General features: G+C 43.4%; 1 protein-coding gene across 1 annotated transcript in view; it reads left to right on the top strand.

Moving 5' to 3' along the window:
* LOC116977987 overlaps positions 1–24,372 on the top strand; it is a 121,862-nt gene that overhangs the window by 83,675 nt on the left and 13,815 nt on the right. Inside the window, exons 12-14 of the mRNA XM_033028939.1 lie at positions 18,377–18,532; positions 19,469–19,567; positions 21,649–21,692. Of these exons, the coding sequence (XP_032884830.1) occupies positions 18,377–18,532; positions 19,469–19,567; positions 21,649–21,692 (299 nt within the window). The remainder of the gene's footprint in view (positions 1–18,376; positions 18,533–19,468; positions 19,568–21,648; positions 21,693–24,372) is intronic.

Here is a 24,372-nt window from a genome sequence, read left to right as displayed (position 1 = left end):
CGGAGCCTATACAAGGCATTCAATACTGTTGCTCAAATTTCACAAATTTATCTCCCACCCTTACCACTCATGTGGCCCACTGGCGTGGAATCCCTTCCCTTATTTTGAGGAGCGTCTCCACCACACCCTGCCCCCCAAGTCCAGCAGCGGAAGGACCCTAGACTGTGGTCCTCCCCCACCGAGCCTTGGCGTTGGCTGCACCAAGCTTCAGTGCGTCTCTCAGCACGTACTCCTGCAGTCTGCAGCAGGCCAGTCGGCAACATTCCCCAACGGACATCTCGCTCTGCTGGGTACTCAACAACGCTCAGGCAGACCAAAAAGCATCTTTCACAGAGTTGATGATCCTCCAGCAGCACTCGATGTCAGTCTCTGAATGCGTCCCTGGGAACAGTCCGTAAACAGTCCTCTGTGACAGAGCTGTTTCAAATAAACCGTGACAGGAACCCTGGCAAACCTCTCCAGACTCTCTTTGCAAATCTACACTCTGCAAAGATGTTGTCTGACCCGCTGAGTTACTCCAGATTTTGGTGTCTATCTTCGGTTTAAACCAGTATCTGCAGTTCTTTCTTACACATTATCCATGCTGACTATCTACATTAATCCTATTTGCCTGCATTAGGTCACTACCCATCTTTTTTTTCCTATCCAAGTATCTGTCCTTATATTGGGTGTTGTTACAACACCCAGTTTCGCAGTTGTATGGTGAATTAAAAAGCAGGAAACAAAATGTTCAGAGTTGTCTGTGCATAGTAAATGTGGTCACTCAATCTAAATGTTTGATTAGAGTGGGGAATCATTTAAGATTGCTCTGGAGCAGTAGAATAGATCCTTCATTTAGTTACAGTGTGCTGAGACACCCAAGTCAAGTCAAGTCAAGTCAAGTCAAGAGAGTTTATTGTCATGTGTCCCAGATAGGACAATTACATTTTTGCTTGCTGCAGCACAACAGAATATAGTAAGCAAAAATACAGAACCGTTCAGTTTAATGTACATATAAATTAGCAGATAAAGTGCAATAGGCTGTTACAGTTCAGAGTCTGTTTGTTGGTGAGTTTAATAGCCTGATGGCTGTGGGGAAGAAGCTGTTCCTGAATCTGGATGTAACAGATTTCATGCTCCTGTACCTTCTTCCCGATGGTAGCAGAGAAATGAGTGCGTGGCCAGGATGGTGTGGATTCTTGATGATGTTGGCTGCCTTTTTGAGTCAGCGACTGCGATAGATTCCCTCGATGGTGGGGAGGTCAGAGCCGATGATGGACTGGGCAGCGGTTACAACTTTCTGCATCCTTTTCCGCTCCTGAACGCTCAAGTTGCCGAACCACGCCATGATGCAACCGGTCAGCATGCTCTCTACTGTGCACCTGTAGCAGTTTGAGAGAGTCCTTTTTGACATACCGACTCTCCGTAATCTTCTCAGAAAGTAGAGGCACTGATGTGCTTTCTTTGTAATTGCATCAGTGTGCTGGGACCAGGAAAGAGCTTCAGAAATGTGCACGCCCAGGAATTTGAAGTTTTTGACCCTTTCCACCATTGTTGATGTAAACAGGATTGTGGGTCCCTATCCTACCCCTTCCAATGTCACAAAGATGTTCTTCTTATACCCAATGCCACAAAGATGTTCTGCTTATACCTTCAAGATAATTTTAACTGATTCTGACAATTTCCTGATGCAGGGTTTCAACCTAAAACATCGCCCATTCCTTCCTCCACAGATGCTGCGAGGCTAGCTGAGTTCATCCAGCAGATTGGCTATTGCTCCAGGTTCAAGTTGCAGTTTCTCTGGCTCTTTTCTTCAGACTCTGCCAAGCCAGGAAGGAGGTGGTTCAGCAGGTCTGCAGTAATCTTGCACTCTGAGCGAGCCAGTTTTTAGTCCAGAGATACAGTACGGAAACAGGCCCTTCGGCTCATTGATCACTCACACACTAACATTATCCTACACACTATGAACAATTTCCCAAATCCTATTAACCTACAAACCTGTACATCTTTAGAGTGTGGGAGGAAATTAGAGAAGCCGGAAAAAATCCACATGGTCACGGAGAAAACGTACAAACGCTGTACAGACAGCACCTGTAGTCAGGATCGAACCTGGGTCACTGGTGCTGAAAGGCAGCAACTCCACCGTTGCACTACCATGCTGCAGTCATTTACTGCTTATGAATCTGGTGCATGAAGCTATTCCATTCATCCTCTTCTGGCTGGAAAAGATTTGTATTCTGACATTCTCCCCCTTCACAATGCCTGGCTTTGCAATGCATCAAGATAGGAAACAAAGTGAATGACATATTTATTATTATGACTGCCCATATTTTGACAGAGATGTTGTCACCTTTCATTTCCAGTTAGAAACTATTGCTGAAGAAAATGGAATCATTGCTGCCATCATGAGGACTGTGCTTACACTTCCGAGCCCTTATCAAGAGATATATCGTGAAATCAAATTGAAATAAAGAAGATGGATTTATATCACGCTATTCACAGCCTCAGTTCTGAGCACAGCAATTTACAACCAATATAGAATTTTTGAAGTGTACAGACACTGTGACTGTGATGCTGCAGGCAAATTGGACACAGCAGGTTCCCACAAGCAACAATGTTTTAGTTTAGTTTAGTTTAGTTTAGAGATACAACGTGGAAACAGGCCCATCGGCCCAGCGGGTCGGCACCGACCAACGATTCCCGCAAATTAATAATAATAATAATGGATGGGATTTATATAGCGCCTTTCTAATACTCAAGGCGCTTTACATCGCATTATTCATTCACTCCTCAGTCACACTCGGTGGTGGTAAGCTACTTCTGTAGGCTCAGCTGCCCTGGGGCAGACTGACGGAAGCGTGGCTGCCAATCTGCGCCTACGGCCCCTCCGACCACCACCAATCACTCACACACATTCACACACATTCACACACAGGCAAAGGTGGGTGAAGTGTCTTGCCCAAGGACACAACGACAGTATGCACTCCAAGCGGGATTCGAACCGGCTACCTTCCGGTTGCCAGCCGAACACTTAGCCCATTGTGCCATCTGTCGTCCCAATTAGCACTATCCTACACCCACCAGGGACAATTTATTACATTTACCAAGCCAATTTACCTACAAACCTGTACATCTTTGGAGTGTAGGAGGAAACGGAAGTTCTCTGAGAAACCCAAACAGGTCACGGGGAGAACGTATAAACTCCGTACAGACAGCACTCGTAGTTGGGATCAAACAAGGGTCTCCAGCGATGCATTCGCTGTAAAGGGGCTGTCCCACTGTACGAGCTAATTCAAGAGTTCTGCCGAATTTCCCCTGATTCGAACACGGAGAATTACGGTAATAGTCACTCATAGGTACTCGGGGCCCTCGTGGACATTTTACAACATGTTGAAAAATCTTCACGAGTCTTCACGAGCTTACCTCGTTTCCCGAGTACCTGCCGTTAGCGTTACAAGTCGCTAAGAGACGTCCCGAGCTCCAACGTAGGCACCATTGTTTGACATGAACACCTTTTCCTGAGCCCCAGCATGTTCACTTTCTCCATGCCCCTCATGACATTGTAAACCTCAATCAGGTCACCTTCTGAGCCTCCTATGGTCCAAAGGAAAAAGTGCCAGCCTATCCATTCGCTCCCCCATAACTCAAGCCCGCAAGCCCAGGTAACATCCTGGTGAATCTGTTCTGCATCCTTTCTAACTCTCGGTAGCTGGGTGATCAGAACTGCGCACAGTACTCAAAGTGTGGTCTCACCAACAACTTATACAGCTGTATGATGATGTCCCAACTGTTGTGCTCACTACTCATCCCAATGAGGAAAAGTGTGCCAAATGCCACCTGACTCGCAACTTTTTGGGAACAGTGCACCCATATCCCAGATGTTCTGCAACTCTCACCAAGGCTCTATCATTTACTGTGTAAGTCCTTCCTCAGTTTGACATAAGGAAGTGCAACCCCTCATACTTCTCAGATTTAAATTCCATATACCATCCCTTTGGCCACCTTCCCAAAGAATCTAGATCTTGTTATACACTGAATATCCTACCTCACTGTCTTCGATACCATCAGTGCCCGCTACAAAAGTACCTACAGTGCATTGTCATCCAAATCGTTAATGTATATAATGGAAAGCAGGAAAGCATCAATCCCTGTTGCACACCACTGGTCACTGGCCTCCAATCACAAAAACAACCCTCCACAACTATCCTTTAACCCCTTCCTCAAAGCCAATTATGAATCCATTTGGCTCGCTTACTTTGGATTCCATGCAGTCTAACCTACCACATTAGCTTACCATGTGGGACCTTGTCAAAGGCCTTGCTAACATCCTTATAGACAATCTGCCCAGCCCAGGCCTGGCTAACATCCTTATAGACAATCTGCCCAGCCCTGTCCTCAACACCCTCTTGGTGACCACTTCAAAAAACTCTCATTGAATTAGTGCAACACACCCTCATTGGAGAGGCAGTTCAGATTATTGTTCAAATCTCTGGAATGGGATTAAAACCATTCATAACCTCTGGACAAAAATGTCAGGGGTGCTAGCCATGGTCAAAAGATACCAAAGCCTTTGGTATTAATTTGAAATTTCCTTCCTGGCTGTAATAATAAAGGTGTAGCGACACCTGCTAGTGCCTTGGGGTAGAGGGTTTGACTACTCCAGTCACTTGGGCGCGAGGAGTGGGTTTTGCGCGCTTTTTGTCGAGTTCATTCATTCGAGCTCCACACTTGTGGATACAACATCATTTATTTAGCTGTCTGATAGACTCGCGTTATTCATTGTTACCGTTCGTAATAAAGTTCATTGAATTAACTCACGGTCTCGACTCCGCTAAAAAGGCATTCATTTGCCATTGTGTCAAGGATGCCTGCCACTCTGTCCATTCCCTTTTCTCTCTACCTTCTTGTAGATATTACAGGAACTTAAAAACCCAGTCATTCAGACTTAAGAACACCTATTAGACTCCTGAACCGATCACTTATTTTACACCGCCTTCCCAGAGGTGCTGCCATTTACTCTTACTCTCTACTTCATTCAGTTATCCTGCCCTACTTCATAATGCAGTAAATCATCAATACTTTATTCTGTTGTTTTACATTCACCATTACATTTATTGTTATACCTCTCATAGAAACATAGAAACATAGAAAATAGGTGCAGGAGTAGGTCATTCGGCCCTTCGAGCCTGCACCGCCATTCAATATGATCATGGCTGATCATCCAACTCTGTATCCTGTAACTGCTCTCCTCAATACCCCCTGATCCCTTTAGCCACAAGGGCCACATCTAACTCCCTCCTAAATATAGCCAATGAACTGGCCTCAACTACATTCTGTGGCAGAGAATTCCAGAGATTCACCACTCTCTAAATTAAATTAAATTTCTTTATTTATATAGCACATTTTTAGTCAACTTGCATTGACCCCAAAGTGCTTCACATAATTACATCCACACACACAGGCAAAGGTGGGTGAAGTGTCTTGCCCAAGGACACACACAGGCAAAGGTGGGTGAAGTGTCTTGCCCAAGGACACAACGACAGTATGCACTCCAAGCGGGATTCGAACCAGCTACCTTCCGGTTGCCAGCCGAACACTTAGCCCATTGTGCCATCTCTATGTAAAAAATGTTTTTCTCATCTCAGTCCTAAAAGATTTCCCCTTTATCCTTAAACTGTGACCCCTTGTTTTGGACTTCCCCAACATCGGGAACAATCTTCCTGCATCTAGCCTGTCCAACCCCTTAAGAATTTTGTAAGTTTCTATAAGATCCCCCTCAATCTTCTAAATTCTAGCGAGTACAAGCCGAGTCTATCCAGTCTTTCTTCATATGAAAGTCCTGACATCCCAGGAATCAGTCTGGTGAACCTTCTCTGTACTCTCTCTATGGCAAGAATGTCCTTCCTCATTACCATGTCTACTGTTCACTGTAAGTTTCATCCGAGTAAAGAATTTCATTTCATCCTGGCGTATATGGTATGCTAGCCTTTATAAATCAGAGCATTGAGTATAGAAGCTGGGATGTAATGTTAAAATTGTACAAGGCATTGGTGAGACCAAATCTGGAGTATGGTGTACAATTTTGGTTGCCCAATTATAGGAAGGATGTCAACAAAATAGAGAGAGTACAGAGGAGATTTACTAGAATGTTGCCTGGGTTTCAACAACTAAGTTACAGAGATAGGTTGAATAAGTTAGGTCTTTATTCTCTGGAGCGCAGAAGGTTAAGGGGGGACTTGATAGAGGTCTTCAAAATGATGAGAGGGATAGACAGAGTTGATGTAATCAAGCTTTTCCCTTTGAGAATAGGGAAGATTCAAACAAGAGGACATGACTTCAGAATTAAGGGACAGAAGTTTAGGGGTAACATGAGGGGGAACTTCTTTACTCAGAGAGTGGTAGCGGTGTGGAATGAGCTTCCAGTGGAAGTGGTGGCGGCAGGTTTGTTGGTATTATTTAAAAATAAATTGGATAGGCATATGGATGAGAAGGGAATGGAGGGTTATGGTATGAGTGCAGGCAGGTGGGACTAAGGGAAAAAAGTTGTTCGGCACGGACCTGTAGGTCCGAGATGGCCTGTTTCCGTGCTGTAATTGTTATATGGTTATATGGTTATATATATCAATAAACTAATCTTGTCTAATGCAATCTAACGTTCCCAAATATTACATTCGGTAATAATTGAACTCTGTGTGGAAACAGCACACTATCCTTAACATACTAATTTCAGTGTTCTTGTCCATGAAACACAAGCACACAGCTATAACAAGCAATTAGGAAAATAAGTGATATATTAGCCTTTTTTTAACGGACGCTGTTGAATATGAGCAAGCAAGTGTTGCTGTATTTATCGAGAGCTTTGATGAGAATACATATATATTCTCTTTGATGAGAAAAAGCATATATAACCCAGTAGCGAGACAATGACAACCAATATTTCTTGTGAATGTGATTATATAAGAATAAGGATGAAAAAGGGGAAGAATAATGTTGGTCTCACCAAAAGTTTATGAGGTGTTTTGGGGTGTATGTACAGTTAATAAAGTAATAGCACCTCCGTGTTTAGACTTCTGCAAAGGCTTGTTTCTAAAATATATAAATTAATTCACAGGATATGGCCTCTCCAACCCATTCTTTACTTCAAGAAAATAGCACCATGGAACTGGAACATACAGGTAATAGGACATGGGTTCGAAATAATTGCTGAAAAATGTGTTTGATAATCGGCCAGATTTTATGGTTAGCAGCAAAAGGGTGAGGACGATACATTGTTGAACTCCAGGGAAGATGCTTACAATGGTCTATCACACCCTGGATTGTGGACTTTACATGTCTTAATATGGGGTGCGATAGGGTTTCTGTTCACTGCTGCCCAATCACAATGATATAGTCAAGTTAGTTTAGTTTAATTTAGGTCAGCTTAGTTTATTGTCACGTGTACCGAGGTGCAGTGAAAACCTTTTGTTACATGCTAAACAGTCAAACTGTTAGTGGAAAGACAATACACAATGACAATTGAGCCATCCACAGTGTATGGGGAAGTGCTGGTGTTGGAGTAGAGTTTTATAAGAATGGAGTGATTGTAATGCGTGATTGAAGATCCACTTCTATGACCAGCACATAAAGAGTCGCCTGGCTTGGGCGCCATCTAGAAGCAGAACTGTTGAGAAGCCAGTCATCTGGAACAATTCCCAAAGATGGCAAACCAGGAATTAAAAATCCGTTACACAAAAGAAAAACCTTGTGGATGCTGGAATTCCAAACTAAAAAATAAAAATGCTGGAAATTCTCTGCAGGCTAACATTTCCGTTCAGTGGTTTCTCATTGGGAATTCTGTTTCACTCTCTCCACATTTACTTGCTGGATCTGATGAATATTTTTGGTGAGACACAAGGAACTGCAGATGATGTGTTATAAAATAACACATTAAGTGCCAGAGTCACTCAGCAGGTCAGGTAACATCTCTGGTAGATATGGATAGGTTTCAGGTCGGGACCCTTGTTTACTTTTGGTTTTCATTTGAAAAAACTCGAATTTTAATTAACTTTAAATATTTTGTGGACTGGAATGATAATTGGAGCAGGCATTAGAAAATAAGGTAGCAATTGCTTAATTAGTTTTTATCACAATCAGTTTTGAAATGTTGAAGTGTTTATCTCAGAGAATGACAATACAGACGTAAAATTAAATCTAGGAGCCAGTGAAGATGTACAATGATACTTTAATATGCCCTAAAAAATACAAGCTGCAAACAACAGGCATTTTGTGTGGTATTTTTCAGTGAGAATAATTTATAAATAATTTAAAATTCTCATCAGTTCACTCATTTCTACAAATTATTGCTTCCTGCCAAGGCGCAGCATTTCACAGACAGCATCTATGAGATTTTCACTTTGGTTTTACTTGTTTATGCACACATCAAATTCAAAAGGCTGCTTTTTTTTACCTCACTGATAATCGATTCACCAACTCCATGTCAATTTAAATTAGCAGTCACTGGTGTTATATTGTCATAGATTTTCCAGCAGTAATCAAAGAAACATTACAGTACAATATGACGACCTTCTCTGTTTATTTACTCTTTTCTCTGGGTAGAAATTGTGCCAAAGCATATGAGGAACATAAATTCATAGAAGATGAAGTGTAGAGTAAATCCCCACTCTTGTGTCTCTATAGTGTATATCTAATATTTTCATTGCGCTAGAGCGCTAGTATGGGTGTTGTGGGCCGAAGGGACTGGTTTCCAGAGGGCTAGTAAGGACATTGTGGGCCAAATGGATTGTTGGGCTGGCAGCTCAGTCACTCAGGCCTGGTGGGCTGGCAGCTCAATCACTCAGGCCTGATGGGCTGGCAGCTCAGTCACTCAGGCCTGGCTGGCAGCTCAATCACTCAGGCCTGGTGGGCTGGCAGCTCAGAAACTGCCAGAAAAAATTCTGCAGATTCTGGTCTGGATTTCACAGGGAACCAATGAAGGGAGGGAAAAAAATACTGAAGGGACTGAGTGAAATCTCAGTGAAAGGTACATTTTCTAGACTTTTCCTGGCCTGGCACGGGCCTTTTGGGCCAAAATGCTGTTCCTGAGCTAGTACAGGCATTTTGGGCAAAAGGGACTAGTTTCTCAGCTAATAGGGGCCTTGTGTCAGTCACTCAGGCCAAACAAAACATTTAATTTCATTTCCATTTCCATTTTGCATTTCCGTTTCAAGCACAGGGCAGGCCAAACAACTCATTTCATTTCATTTCCATTTCCATTTTGCATTGCACTCTCAAGCACAGGGCAGGCCATACAACTCATGGCATTGTCGTTTCCATTTCCATTTTGCATTGCAGTCTCAGCCACAGGGCAGTCCAAACAACTCATGGCATTGTCATTTCTATTTTCATTTCGCATTGCAGTCTCAAGCACAGGGCAGGCCAAACAACTCATGGAATTGTAATTTCCATTTCCATTTTGCATTGCAGTCTCAAGCACAGGGCAGGCCAAACAACTCATTGCATTGTCATTAAGGGCTAACAAATCATTTATTACAAGTACTTTGCAGACTCATAGTTTAGTTGATTCACAGCTTAGAATCACAGTTGTGGCCTCTCCCTCGCGATCTTCCAGAGTGACTGACTCACGTCCAGGCATCCGGGGTTTTATAGTCCTGCCCCCCCCCCCCCCCGGAAGGGGCGTTACCTTCATCATGGTGATTGACAGGCGAGAGGACCAATCAGCTGATCTTAAGAATTTTTAAACACTCATAACTTTTTTTATTTTTAATCGATTGGAAAAATCTTCAGGGCTGCCTCAGGACTGTGAGTAAGATGGCCGAAATCATAGCGATATAGGATAGCGCTTTTTCTAAAATCAATATACAGCGCAGTGATACAGTGATCAAGATGAGACTTTTAGTTATATACTAGACCAATGGCAGACCCGTTGGGTCTGCTCCCCCAATGCAGCCGTTCCCTACCTGTAGCCCCCACGGGAGACGTGGTCCTCGAAGTCGGGTCCGTTTCTCCAACGTGCGATTGCGGGGGGGGGGGGGGGTGGGGGGCGGGGCGGCATCACACACACCAAGCACCCCCACACACAGAGTTTTAAAAGTATAATCCCCCAACGCAGCCGTTCCCTACCCGTAGCCCCCACGGGAGACGTGGTCGTCGAAGTAAAGCCATCCCCGAAAGGCCGTTTTTAAATGGCGTCCCTTGAGGTTGAGATGCGGACGCCAGCAGCCTTTATGGTCGCTGGCCAGCAGGAGGCGACAACATGAGGGGGTGGGGGTGGGGGGGGGGGGGGGTGAGAAGGATTTGATTAAAAACGTGTACTTAAAGAGGACGAAATGTAATGAGGAGCGGATACTTAGAAAGAAAAGCGAAATCTCTAGCGAAATGGAAATGATGTCGGAGATTGAGCGTCTGGATTCGGCGTGGCAATGAATCAAAGGAAGAAATGCAGCCGGCAGATTCCGATTGGACATCTGCGAGCATCGGCCATTCCGATTGGACATCTGCGAGCATCGGCCATTCCGATTGGACATCTGCGAGTATTGGGAACGAATCAAAAGGCAGACAGGCAGCCAGCCAGACGGCAGGCGGCAGGCACAGAGTTTTAATAGTATATAATAATAATAATAATAATAATACATTTTATTTATGGGCGCCTTTCAAGAGTCTCAAGGACACCTTACAAAAATTGAGCATGTAGAGGAAAAACATGTGAGGGGAATGAAATAAATAGTAGAGACATGACTAGTACACAAAGTAAAGACAGAATTCAATACAAAACACAGTATGAGGCAAGTATATAGATATAGTATATAGATATAGATATATTCATTATCTGTTGGAATTAAGTTACTGTTTTTCCTATTTTTACGCTATATACAGATTACTGTTTACAGCTCTAGTTTGCACAATTGTTTAGTATTAATACCTTTTCCTGAATTTCTGGCAGGCTGTTCCTGCTGTTTTTGTTTTTTCTACTCTGCCTGCTAATTGGATGAATTTCCATTTAGTCACAAATCAACTGGGGCCTCGTTGTTGAAAGCTGGTGTTTTCACTTGGGTGAATTCTCCTGCTGCCATCAGTCGATACTTGATACCAACATGATCTTCCTTCTTGCTGCGCATGGCTGTCACAGCGGGTGATCCATTCTTTGTTTCACCAACCACATCACAGGTTTGCAGTAAAAGCCTGCAGTGCTTCTTCAATATAAACTGAGCTAATCTCTTACACAAAACAAAGTGCTGGAGGATAGACACAAGGTGCTGGATGTAACTCAGCGGGTCAAACAGCTTTTCTGGAGAAAAAGTTGGATGATGTTTCAGGTTGGAACCCTTCTTCAGACACGAAATGTCACCCATCCTCTTTCTCCAGAGATGTTGCCTGACCTGCTGAGCTACTCCAGCACTTTGTGTCTATCATCGGTATAAACCAGCATCTGCAGTTCCTTCCTCCACAAAGTTCTGGAGGAACTCAACAGATCAGGCAGCATCTGTGGAGAGAATGGACAGGGGACGGTTTGGGTCAGGTCCCTTCCTCAAAAGCTGATCATCAGGACTTCTCATCCGAAAATGTTAATCCCTTTTCGAAAAGAAGATAGCATAGTGTTGATAAAGAGGAAAGTGACAATCAAAAATGAAATGATGGAGAATCCACAGTGAATCAATATGACACTATGTTTGCAGGCTTTTGAAGGACTGATACACCACCAACTCTCTGCTTATGGCACTGTCACTGCCTGCTTCAAAGCCTCCACTATTGTTCCCGTACCCAAAAAGCCAAGGATTACTAATCTTAATGACTACAGGCCTGTCGCAATGACCTCTGTAATCATGAAGACCATTGAAAGGCGTGCTGATCCACCTGAAAAATATCACAACCCCCTTCTGGACCCCCTGCAGTTTGCATACCGGGCAGATAGATCAGTGGATGCTGCAGTCAACCTAGGACTGCACTTCACCCTCCAGCAGCTAGATCGCCAGGGGACATATGCAAGGAACACAAAAATGCTGGAGAAACTCAGCGGGTGCAGCAGCATCTATGGAGCGAAGGAAATAGGCGACGTTTTGGGCCGAAACCCTTCTTCAGACTGATGGGGGGTGGGGGAGAGAAGGAAGGAAAAAGGGAGGAGGAGGAGCCCGAGGGCGGGGGGATAGGAGGAGACAGCCCGATGGTTAAGGAAGGGGAGGAGACAGCAAGGGCTAACAAAATTGGGAGAATTCAAGCCACAGGGAGTTCAGGTAGGTTATTGCGGAACACCTCCGCTCAGTCCGCAATAACCTACCTGAACTCCCGGTGGCTCAGCACTTCAACTCCCCCTCCCATTCCCAATCCGACCTCTCTGTCCTGGGTCTCCTCCATTGCCAGAGTGAGCAACACCGGAAATTGGAGGAACAGCACCTCATATTCCGCCTGGGTTGCTTGCGTCCGGTTGGCATGAACATTGAATTCTCCCAATTTTGCTAGCCCTTGCTGTCTCCCCCCCCTCCTTAACCCTCGAGCTGTCTCCTCCCATCCCCCCGCCCTCGGGCTCCTCCTCCTCCCTTTTTCCTTCCTTCTCCCCCCCCACCCCCCATCAGTCTGAAGAAGGGTTTCAGCCCGAAACGTCGCCTATTTCCTTCGCTCCATAGATGCTGCTGCACCCGCTGAGTTTCTCCAGCATTTTTGTGCACCTTCGATCTTCCAGCATCTGCAGTTCCTTCTTGGACATATGCAAGGATTTTGTTTGTGGATTTTAGCTCTGCATTCAACAGCATTGTGCCAGAGCTACTACACTCCAAACTTTCCGAGTTGACTGTGCCTCAAACCCTCTGTCAGTGGATCATCAACTTCCTGACAGACAGGAAGCAGCATGTGAGGCTGGGAAAGCACATCTCGGACACGCAGACCCGCAGCATAGGAGCACCGCAAGGCTGCGTACTCTCTCCTCTCCTCTACTCTCTCTACTCCAATGACTGCAACTCCACAGACTCCTCTGTCAAGCTTCTCAATTTTGCGGATGACACAACCCTGATTGGACTGATCCAGGAGGAGAAGGAATCTGCCCATAGACAGGAAGTGACACAGCTGGAGTCCTGGTGCCATCGCGACAACCTGGAGCTCAATGCTCTTAAGACAGTGGAATTGATTGTAGACTTTAGGAGAGCTCCCCCTCCCCTCACCCCACTCACCATCAACAACACCACAGTCACATCTGTGAAGTATTTTAAGCTCCTGGGAACCATCATCTCCAGGGGCTACCATCGACTCCACAGTCAAAAAGGCACAACAGAGGATGTACTTCCTGCGGCAGCTGAGGAAACACAATCTGCCACAGCCAATAATGGTCCATTTCTATACGGCCATTGTAGAGTCTGTCCTCACCTTCTCCATCATGGTCTGGTTTGGCTCAGCCACCAAGCACGACATCCGGAGGCTGCAGCACATTGTTCGATCAGCCGAGAAAGTTGTTGGCTGCAACCTTCCCCCCATCGACAAACCGTACACTTGCACGGGCCAGGAAGCGAGCGGGTAAGATCATCTCTGACCCCTCTCACCCTGGCCACAAACTCTTTGAAGCACTTCCCTCTGGAAGGCGACTCTGGATTGTCAAAGCCGCCACAACCAGACATGAAAACAGTTTTTTTCCAGGAGCAGTAGCTCTACTCAAAACCAAACGTCTGTAGCCTCCTTTTGCTCTGGGATTTTATTTCATTTTTCACATGTTTAAATTATAATGTGTTATTTTTAATTGGCTACTGTGTATCGTGTTGTTACTTGCGAGCAAAGCACCAAGGCAAATTCCTTGTATGTATAAATATTTGGCTAATAAAATTTATTCAATTCAATTCAATTCAATTGAATGTAGTCAATTATAAAAGATTAAATGGCGGCACATTTGGATAGCAGTAACAGGATCGGTCCGAGTCAGCATGGATTTACGAAAGGGAAATCATGGTTGACTAATCTTCTGGAATTTTTTGAGGATGGAACTAGGAAAATGGACAAGGGAGAGCCAGTGGATGTAGTGTACCTGGACTTTCAGAAAGCATTTGATAAGGTCCCACATAGGAGACTAGTGGGCAAAATTAGAGCACATGGTAGTGGGCAAAATTAGAGCACATGGCAGCACTATCCATGTAGAGTGCTGACATGGATAGAAAATTGATTGGCAGCCAGGAAACAAAGAGTAGGGATTAACGGGTCCCTCTCAGAATGGCAGGCAGTGACTAGTGGGGTACCGCAAAGCTCGGTGCTAGGACCGCAGCTATTTACAATATACATCAATGATTTAGATGGATTCAAAGTAACATTAGCAAATTTGCAGATGACACATAGCTGGGTAGCAGTGTGAACTGTGAGGAGGATGCTATGAGAATGCAGTGACTTGGACAAGTTGGGTGAGTGGGTAGATGCATGGCAGATGCAGTTTAATGTGGATAAATGGGAGGTTATCCACTTTGGTAGCAAAAACAGGAAGGCAGATTATTATCTGAATGGTGTCAAATTGGGAAAAGGGGAACTACAAAGAGATCTGGGGTTTTTGTTTATCACTTACTGAAAGTAAGCATTGAGGTACAGCAGGCAGTGAAGAAAGCTAATGGCATGTTGGCCTTCATAACACGAGGAGTTGAGTATAGGAGCAAAGAGTCTGAAAATTGTGCCCGAAGGTATACACAAAATGCTAGAGTAACTCAGCGGGATAGTGTTGTGCAGTCTGATAGGCAGGAAACATGTTCCTGAAGTTGGGGGAGTCCAGAACCAGGGGCTACAGTTTAAGAATAAGGGGTAGGCCATTTAGAACGGAGATGAGGAAAAACATTTTCACCCAGAGTGTTGTGAATTTATGGAATTCTCTGCCTCATAAGGCAGTAGAGGGAGGAACGGGGTACTGAATGTGAATGATCAGCCATGATCACAGCGAATGGTGGTGCTGGCTCGAAGGGCCGAATGGCCTTCTCCTGCACCCATTGTCTATGGTCTATTGTCTATTGTCTAATTCAATTCATTTCAAAATGTATTCAATTTATTCAATGGCTGAAGTAGGTGTTAAGAACATTTACCTTTTTTGGCACTGCCTGGCCATCACACGTACTGGCTTTTCCACCAACAAAAGGATCTATAGGAAGCACAGTCTCAAAAAGGCAGCCAGTATCCGTAAAGATCAACACCATTCTGCCCGTGGTCTCATTTTTCACTCCTACCATCACCAGGAAGGTAGAGCTGTATGAAAATTGTGAACGAAGGTATACACAAAATGCTGGAGTAACTCAGCAGTCTGAAGAAGGGTCTCGACCCGAAACGTCACCCATTCCTTCTTTCCAGAGATGCTGCCTATCCCGCTGAGTTACTCCAGCATTTTGTATCTACCTTTGTTTTAAACCAGCATCTGCAGTTCTTTCCTACTGAAAATTGTGACCACCAGGTTCAAGAATAGGTTCTTCTCAACAACCTTGAAAATTGCACAACACTAACCTCAATTATGAATTATGGACCATCTATGGTTTCACAAAGGATCTTAAGCTTTTTTGCTTTTGTGTTTGTATCATTAATTTATTGGATTTTTGTTTATGATATATTGTCTGTGTGTGGACACAAAAAGCTGGAATAACTCAGCGGGACAAGCAGCATCTCTGGAGAGAAGGAATGGGTGATGTTTCGACTCGACCCGAAACGTCACCCATTCCTTCTCACCAGAGATGCTGCCTGTCCCGCTGAGTTACTCCAGATTTTTGTGTCTATCTTCGGTTTAAACCAGCATCTGCAGTTCCTTCCGACACATGTTGTCTGTGTGTATTGTGTTTACAGACCTGTTAAATTCTGCAAGGAAAAATGCCTGTTCCAATGACAGTACACATGACAATTAAAGAAGGGTCTCGACCTGAAACGTCACCCATTCCTTCTCTCTAGAGATGATGCCTGTCCGCTGAGTTACTCCAGCATTTTGTGCCTATTGACAATTAAACACTCTTGATTATCGTCTCTGTTGACTGGGTCCTTAGCTGTGATCTTTGCACTGGCCAGACAGGGTGTGTCTATCAAGCTCAGTCCTGAGAACAAAATAGTCCTGAGGACAATTTCAGAAGAAGCACACTGCAATAATAAATCTTGTAGGGCAGAAACATCATTGGGTTCAGTTTAGTTTAGGTTAGAGATACAGCGCAGAAATAGGTCCTTTGGTCCACCGAGTCCATGCGGACCAGTGATCCCCGCACACTAACACTATCCTACACACACATCAAGCCAATTAACTCACAAACCTGTACGTTTTTGGAATGTAGGAGGAAACCAGAGATCCCTGAGAAAACCCATGCAGGTCACGGGGAGAACGTACAAACTCTGTACAGGCAGCACCCATAGTCAGGATAGAACCTGAGTTCCTGGAACTGTAATGCAACACCTCCTTTGCTGCACCACTGTGATGTCGCTGTGTTGAATAAGCAACACTGAATTGTTGTCTGTCCAATTATTCCACATTCACTGCAGATCGATAGCAAGTTCTTGTATAGCATTTCCCTGTCATGAAATCTCTTGTGCTCATATTTCGGCAAAGCATTTATTCAGATGTCTACAAGAAAGCATTGGTGCTCCAGCCTTTCAAATGAGTTTTACAGTTCAGATGATGGTAGCATGAATTGGCTGCAGAATATCTTGGTATTGAGAAGGCCACAAATTGAACAGGCATTTTGCCATGCTGGTCACATGAACACACAAGGGCATGGGTGAGGAAGGGGATATGATATCAAAGGCATCCTTTAAGTTCACACTGATATGATGTTGCCTTTGTGTCTTTGTTGCTCTCATTTTCACAAAAGCAATGTACACATTTAAAAAAAATAATATTTTTATTAGAAGTAGTGTTAAATCATATGACAAGAATAATTTATTACATTTTGTGTACAACTTCTTATTTTAAATTTAATAGTAAAAAAAAAGAGTAAGAAAAGCAAGAAATAGAGAGAAAGAGAATATTATATAAAGTAGTGATATTGTTAGTTCGAGAAGAAATAGAAAAGAAAGAGCCCATGGGGCTGTATAGCCCGAAGGAGAAAACAAAGAAGTGAAGTGAGTTAAGAAAAAAAAGAGAATAAAGAAGAAAAGAGAGAAAAAAAGAGAAATTGAAAGGGATATACCTACTTCGTATCTTTACCCACCCCTCACCCGGTTCTGAAACAGTTAATTTCTAAGTTTGCGTTGCACCACATGCTTGCAATAAATCGATAAAGGGAGACCAAATCTTTAAGAATTGGTCTGATTTGCCTGATAGGACGAATCTCATATCTTCAAGATGTAACATTTCCGACATATTTGAGATCCACATTTTAAGCGGGTGCATTTTTCCAGAATTTAAATTTTTTTTTGTTGCCGTTATTAAGCCATAATTAAGAAAACATTTTTGAAACGAAGTCAGTTTACATCCGTCTTCCATTGATCCGAAAATAATCAGTTTTGTATTGGGGTTCAATTTTATTTTAAATAATTTTGTGAAAATTCCAAAAATTTAAATCCAAAATTTTTGAAGTTTTATGCAAGAGACAAAAGAGTGTACTATAGTAGCGTTTTGAGATAAACATTTATCACAGATGGGGGAAACATTTTATTCATTTTAGTTTTCGAGTAATATAATCTATGTAAAATTTTAAATTGAATTAAGTTATGTCTTACATTAATCGAGCATTTATGTACATATAGCAAGTATTTTTCCCATCTGTCTTTCGGAATTTTTATAGATAATTCTTGTTCCCAATCCATTCTAATTGCCTCTGTCGATGGTATTTCTATATTTTAAATGATATTCTACAAATATGATATTAAATTAATTGTTTCTGCCTTTCTGTTCATTCCTTCATCTAATAGATCTGGGGTTAAGGTTTGATATTCTTGAGTGTGATTTTTCAAGTAATCTCAGATTTGAAGGTATTTGAAATATTGATTATTTTTCAGGTTGTATTTTAATTGTAATTGTTGAAATGATAAAAGGTTTCCCATTTCATACATATCTCCAAGTGTTTTAATTCATATTCTTTCCCAGTGGGTAAACGTTTTATCAATAGTAGATGAATTATTTACTATTGGAGAGAGAAGCGATAAGTTTCTTAATTTGAGAGTTAATTTTATTTGTTTCCAGATTCGTATTGTACTATGAATAATTGGATTATTTTTATACATTGTACTATTCAGTGTTATCGGGGAGAAAAGGATTGCTCCTATATTGAAAGGAGAACAATCCTCTTTCTCCATTATTATCCAGTCTACTTGTTGGGCAGACTTGTCCAACCAGTGAGTTACATTTTTGATGTTCACTGCCCAATAATAGTACAAAAAATTAGGGAGTGTCAGTTCACCGAATTCTTGTTTTGAAAATTAACTGCATTTGGATGATTTCTTTGGAGCCAGCTTTTTATGTTTTGTTCTCTTTCTGTCAATTTAGGCCTCGAAGAACAACTTTCCATCAGTGCGAGTGGATCAGAACGAGACATGAGCCGAGAGCAATCTGCGTCCTTCACAACAATATCAATAAACCACATCCCAGAGGACACAAACAAAGGACTCGAAGATTTGGAACCTTGCAAAGAAGAGTATTTGGGTAAGGAGGAATAAATGATGCTAAAAACACGGCAACATCCATAGCAAATAATCCCTTATCTGTAGGAAAGAACTAAGGATGCTGTTTTAAACCGAAGGCAGACACAAAAAGCTGGAATGACTCACCGGGTCAGGCAGCATCTCTGGAGAAAAAGAATAGATGGTGTTTCTGATCGAGACACATCTCCAGAACCATCTTCAGATCCCTTATGTTTGGTGATATTCCCAACCCCCCTCCCCCCCCCCCCCCCCCCCCCTCCACCAGACTCGCAGTCATTTTGTCGCCTCCTGCTCGCAGTCAATTCGCACTCGGCCGGCCGTCCGCAGCGCCCCGCCCGCAGCCCAGCCATCCTCCCCCACCCTCGGGCTCTGGATTGAAGCCACTGAACAAGCAGTAATTTGGTTGGGCTTCCGAGGGCTTCATAGGTCCAGCGAGGTCCCGAGGTCTGCCGCCCGCTCGCCGTGTTCAAGTCCACCCTCTCCCTCTCTCCCCCCACTCCCCCCTCCTCTCCCCTCCCCGCCCTCTCTCCCACTCCCCCCTCTCCCCATCCTCTTCCCTCTCCTCTTCCCCCTCCCTCCTCCCCCTTTCCCCTGGTGTATGTGAAGCTCAAATTTATTTTTTATTTTATTTTTTGTAGAAATTAATAAACATCATTCAAATTTGAGTTTGAAGAGGGGTTCCGACCCAAAACGTCACCCATCCTTTTTCTCCAGAGATGCTGCCTGACCCACTGAGTTACTCCAGCATTTTGTGTCTTACCTTTGGTGTAAATCAGCATCTGCAGTTCCTTTCTACACATTTAAATGTAGTTGTTGGTATCAGTTTGAAAGGTCACTATTTGGTGACATTAAACCACCTGAACTCTCATGTGTCTCCATGGTATATGCACTATCTGTTCAAAAGAATAAGTGCAGTGAAGTCTTTTTGTTCCCACAGATGAGTCACCTTCATTTAGATTTGTGCAGTCTACGCCTCAGATAACTATCACAACTGTGGAAGAAGGCATTGAGACTCAAGAGGCCACCAAACCCTCTGGTAAGAAGGAAATCTTCAACAGATGCAGAAGACATGCTATCCAAACACCACATTTTAATCTGCACTGCGCCCTGCCAAGCAGACACTGCAGCTGGCATCACACCTCTGGGCCGTAGATGACTAAGTATTTAAGCTGAAGATAGACACAAAAAGCTGGAGTGACTTAGTGGGTCAGACAGCATCTCCACACAAAAGGAATAGGAGATGTTTCGGGACGAGATCTTTCTTCAGACTAAGAGCCAGGGGAAAGGGAAACGAGAGATATAGACAATGACATAGAGAGATATGGAACAAATGAATGAAAGATATGCAGAAAATGAAAGATGATAAAGGGAACAGGCCATTGTTAGCTGTGCCCTAGGTGAAAACGAGTTACAGAAAATGAGACTCAGCAAGCTGGCTTTGAAGCTAGCACAATGACCTGGGTGGGGGAGGGACAGAGAGAGAGGCGATGCAGGGGTTACTTGAAGATAGAGAAATCAATATTCATACTGCTGGGTTGCAAACTGCCCAAGCGAAATCTGAGGTGCTGCTCCTCCAATTTACATTTGGCCTCAGCCTGACAATGGAGGTGGCCCAGGACAGAAAGGTCAGTGTGGGAATGGGAAGGGGAATGAAAGTGTTTGGCAACCGGGAGATCAGGTAGGACCAGGCGGACTGAGCGAAGGTGTTCAGTGAAACGATTGCCTAGTCTACGTTTGGTCTCGCCGATGTATAAGAGTCCACACCTTGAAAAATGGATACAGTAGATGAGGTTGGAGGAGGTGCAAGTGAACGTCTGCCTAACCTGAAAGGACTATTGGGGTCCCGGGAAAGAGTTGAGGGAGAAGCTATAGGGACAGGTGTTGCATCTTTTGTGGTTACAGGAGAAGGTGCCTGGAGAGGGGGTGGTTTGGGTGGGAAGGGATGAGTTAACCAGGGAGTTGCAGAGGGACCAGTGTCTGCGGAAGGCAAAAAGGGGTGGAGATTAGAAGATGTGACTAATGGTGGGATCCTGTTGGAGGTGGTGAAAATGTCGGAGGATTATGTGTTGTGTGCGACGGCTGAAAGATAAGGGCTAGGGGGACTCTGTCTCTGTCGCGACTAGAGGGAGGGGGAGCAAGAGCGGAGATGTGGGGTAACAAGGAGACATGAATGAGGGCCTCATCAATGATGGAAGAGGGGAACCCCCGTTCCCTAAAGAATTAGGACATCTCGGATGCCCTGGTATGGAACAACTCATCTTGGGCACAGATGCGGCGTAGACAGTGGAATTGGGAGTAGGGGATAATCTTTGCAGGAAGCAGGGTGGGAAGAAGTGTAGTCGAGATAGTTGTGGGAGTCAGTAGGTTTATTATAGACATCAGACAATAGTCTATATCCTGTGATGGAGACTGTGAGATCAAGAAAGGGCAGCGGGGTGTCGGATATGGTCCAAGTGAGTTTGAGTTCATTTCAGCTGTTTGGTTGCATTGGGAAATCGGGGAAAAATGGGACACAAGCGGCAAAAAGCTGTGTCTTCAGATATCCCAATCCTGTGTAGAAGGGGGCAAATCTCCGTTGAGTTGTCAGACATCCAGCAAGCCAATACACACCACTGGATGGCCAACTATTAATTACAATCTACTGTACCATTGTCTTCCTAGTTCATGGCTGACAGACCCCTGCAACTGATCTAAGAGTTGTGCTCTTAATGCTCTTAAATTATCACAATAATATTTGACAATGGCTCATTTCAACGGTGCAAATGGGTTTGTTTAAAGCTGTTCTCAGCTATCTGTATTTTACATTCCAGGCAGAAATCTATGCTCTCAATGTGCCAATCCGAAACATCACCTTTTTTCTCCCGAGATGCTGCCTGTCTTGCTGAGTTACTCCAGAACTTTGTGTGTATCTTCAATATTAAGCCATTGTTGCTTTACTTCAGGTGGTCATGCTGCACCAAACAAGTCTGTGTGGCTTCAGTTCTCAAATTGTTCCGAGTATGTGCTTTTAACCGTTAATTTAAATCTGCTAATTCAACATCTTTTTTGATTTCTGTTGAAGTTCTTAAAAATCGTTCATAATATATATATATAAAAAATATCATTTGTGTCCATCAGCAGGTAATAATGAAGACCAAGAGCAGAATAAAGAAAGAAAAAAGGTAAGATCATAACAATATTTAGTTTGAATTAAAGTGGAGTAACAAAGATAACAAGTTTTACACTGGTTGGTGCCAGCAATGGCTGCCTCGCCAACAGTCTGTCTGTCCCTTCCTTCTTTGTGTCTGTTTTGTATGTGTTAAATGTATGTTTTAGTGTTCTTTAGCTTATTTTGTGTGGGGGGTGGGGGGTGAGGGGTGGGGGGAGTTGGGGGAAACTTTTTCTAATCTCTCACCTTGACGGATTTTTTCCGTATCGTATCTCCGTCCGCACTGCGGGCTAACATCGTGGAGTTGGCGGCCTTTGCTGGAGATCGACCGGGATCTACATCGCGGGAGCCTGCGGACTTACCATCACGAAGTCGCGATCCCTGTCGACGGTCATCTTTGGGGCTCCAACCGTGGGAGCCTGCGGGATTTTCACATCGTGGAGCCCGCGGTCTCTGGTAGAGACCGACATTGGGGACTCCAAGCCGCAGGAGTTTCGATCGCCCCGACGTGGGAGTTTCGATCACCCTTCGACCGCCGGCTGCAGATGGTTCGACTGCCCCGACCCGGGAGAATAAAGAAGAAGGAGATTGGACTTTATAGCCTTCCATCACAGTGAGGAACTTGGGGGATTTTAATGTTAACTTTTATGTAGTTGTGTATCTTGTTGCTTTTTTTAGTATGGCTGTATGGTAATCTGAATTTTACTGCACCTTAATTGGTACATGTGACAATAAACTGACCTTGACATTGAAACAACACCGTATCAGCTATCAAGCAGAAACTACAGTCCTGATACTAGATATTTGTTTTCTGCTTCTTTAACTACCTTCATTAATATCGCTCTGTGAACATTAGGATCACTTGACTTCACAATCTCAAAGATATTCCCTCTGTCTTATCCATCCTCTCTCTCCACCCTTTTTGTGACTTAAAATAGCCATGTTACAAAATTTTGCAATTTTAAAAATCAAGTCTGCAATTTATCCCATCAGATAAAGCATAAAAAGAAGTTTAATTTGACACCTAATTCACTTACATATCTCAAGTATTAAAAAAGTTATGGCCATTTTCATACTCGGAAATTAGCATCTTGTTCCCTATTGATTTTCTATGGACATAACACAAAAGCTGTGATCAAGGACAGTCAAAAGCCCAGAACTTTCTTAAAAATTAAGAGAACTGAAAGAAATTTTCAGTTATCATAGATTGAAGCATTCTGAAACTAATATAAAACAATCTTACTTGGATGACCTGAAATTAAAGCATATAATTAGTTAGTTACCCAATTGTAACTAATTCCAAACTTCAATTACTAGATCTAAACATCTATCCATTTCTTAAGAAAAGATTAACATTTTTAAATAGCCTAAGTGTCCAAATAACATTCACAAAGAATTCACAATAACACATGATTTTAAAATCTCATTTACATTAATTTATAGGCCAAATGGAAGGAATTTAGTGTTCAATTGCTGTGAATTAATGGCCATTTAAATCAGCTTTCGAGTGGGATTGTGTGGAACTCTGTGGAACGCGCTGGTTTAGAACGTTCCCATTGCGGTAGATTTGTAAGCCCAAATGCCCAGAAAAATACTGCGGGATTTAATGGGGCCCCAAATTAGCTACTCGCAACATTAAACTTTGTATAAAGGGATCTTAAGAAGCGCTTTTTAATGTAAAAATAAACAACCTACCTTCCGTTGTCCCCTGTATGAGATCCGGCCCGTGGTCGGCGGTCACGGGTTTGGAGGATAATTTTTAAACTACTATAATAATTAAATTTAAACCGCTAAATGTAAAAATAGCTCCAGCGAACAAACCTCGCAGCGATTTTTCGTCAGCAACTAAGTCGGCTGAACAAGCTCGATTTGAATAGCCTAAGGAAAATCGCGTTTTTAACCCGCCCCCCCTCTCAACGGCGCCAAAGTCGCACACACGGGCTGGGACAGATCTGCAGCGACGCTTAAGGTAGGTTTTGCAACATACCTACTTAAAACCTAGCACTTTATTGCTTTTTTTCCTGACTAGGGCAGGATGGATTGAATGTTCACATTTTATGTGAAATTACCCTGGAAATATATAAAATCTCCAAGAAACTTAATTGTTGCCCATATGTGCGTTAGCATGTATTTTTCATTTTCCCCAAATATTTCATATCAAATGACAATGATTACAATTCTGGTCACTCTCCAGTTGCACTCCTGTTTCAGCTTTCCTTTGGTGTCAGAGAATCAAATTTATACCTACAGTACATTTGCTTTACCACCCCTGCTATATAAAATATTTTTAAAAAATGCAAGTTTCTCATAGGAGCTAAGATTTCCAAAGAAAATATGAAAGAAATAGTATGAATGTATATGTTTAAGAAAGAACTGCAGATGCTAGAAAAATCGAAAGCAGACAAATAAGCTGGAGAAACGGGGGAGGCAGCATCTATGGAGCGAAGGAATAGGCGACGTTTCGGGTTGAGACAGTAGGCTGTGGGAGAGCTGGGAATGGGAGGGGAACGAGGGAGAAAGCAAGGACTACCTGAAATTGGAGAAGTCAATGTTCATACCGCTGGGGTGTAAACTACCCAAGCGAAATATGAGGTGCTGTTCCTCCAATTTGCGGTGGGCCTCACTCTGGCCATGGAGGAGCCTAGGACAGAAAGGTCGGATTCGGAATGGGAGAGGGAGTTGAAGTGCTGAGC

Source organism: Amblyraja radiata, chromosome 1 (assembly GCF_010909765.2).
Source record: "Amblyraja radiata isolate CabotCenter1 chromosome 1, sAmbRad1.1.pri, whole genome shotgun sequence".
Classification (NCBI taxonomy): domain Eukaryota; kingdom Metazoa; phylum Chordata; class Chondrichthyes; order Rajiformes; family Rajidae; genus Amblyraja; species Amblyraja radiata.
This window is presented reverse-complemented; position numbering and strand designations above follow the sequence as displayed.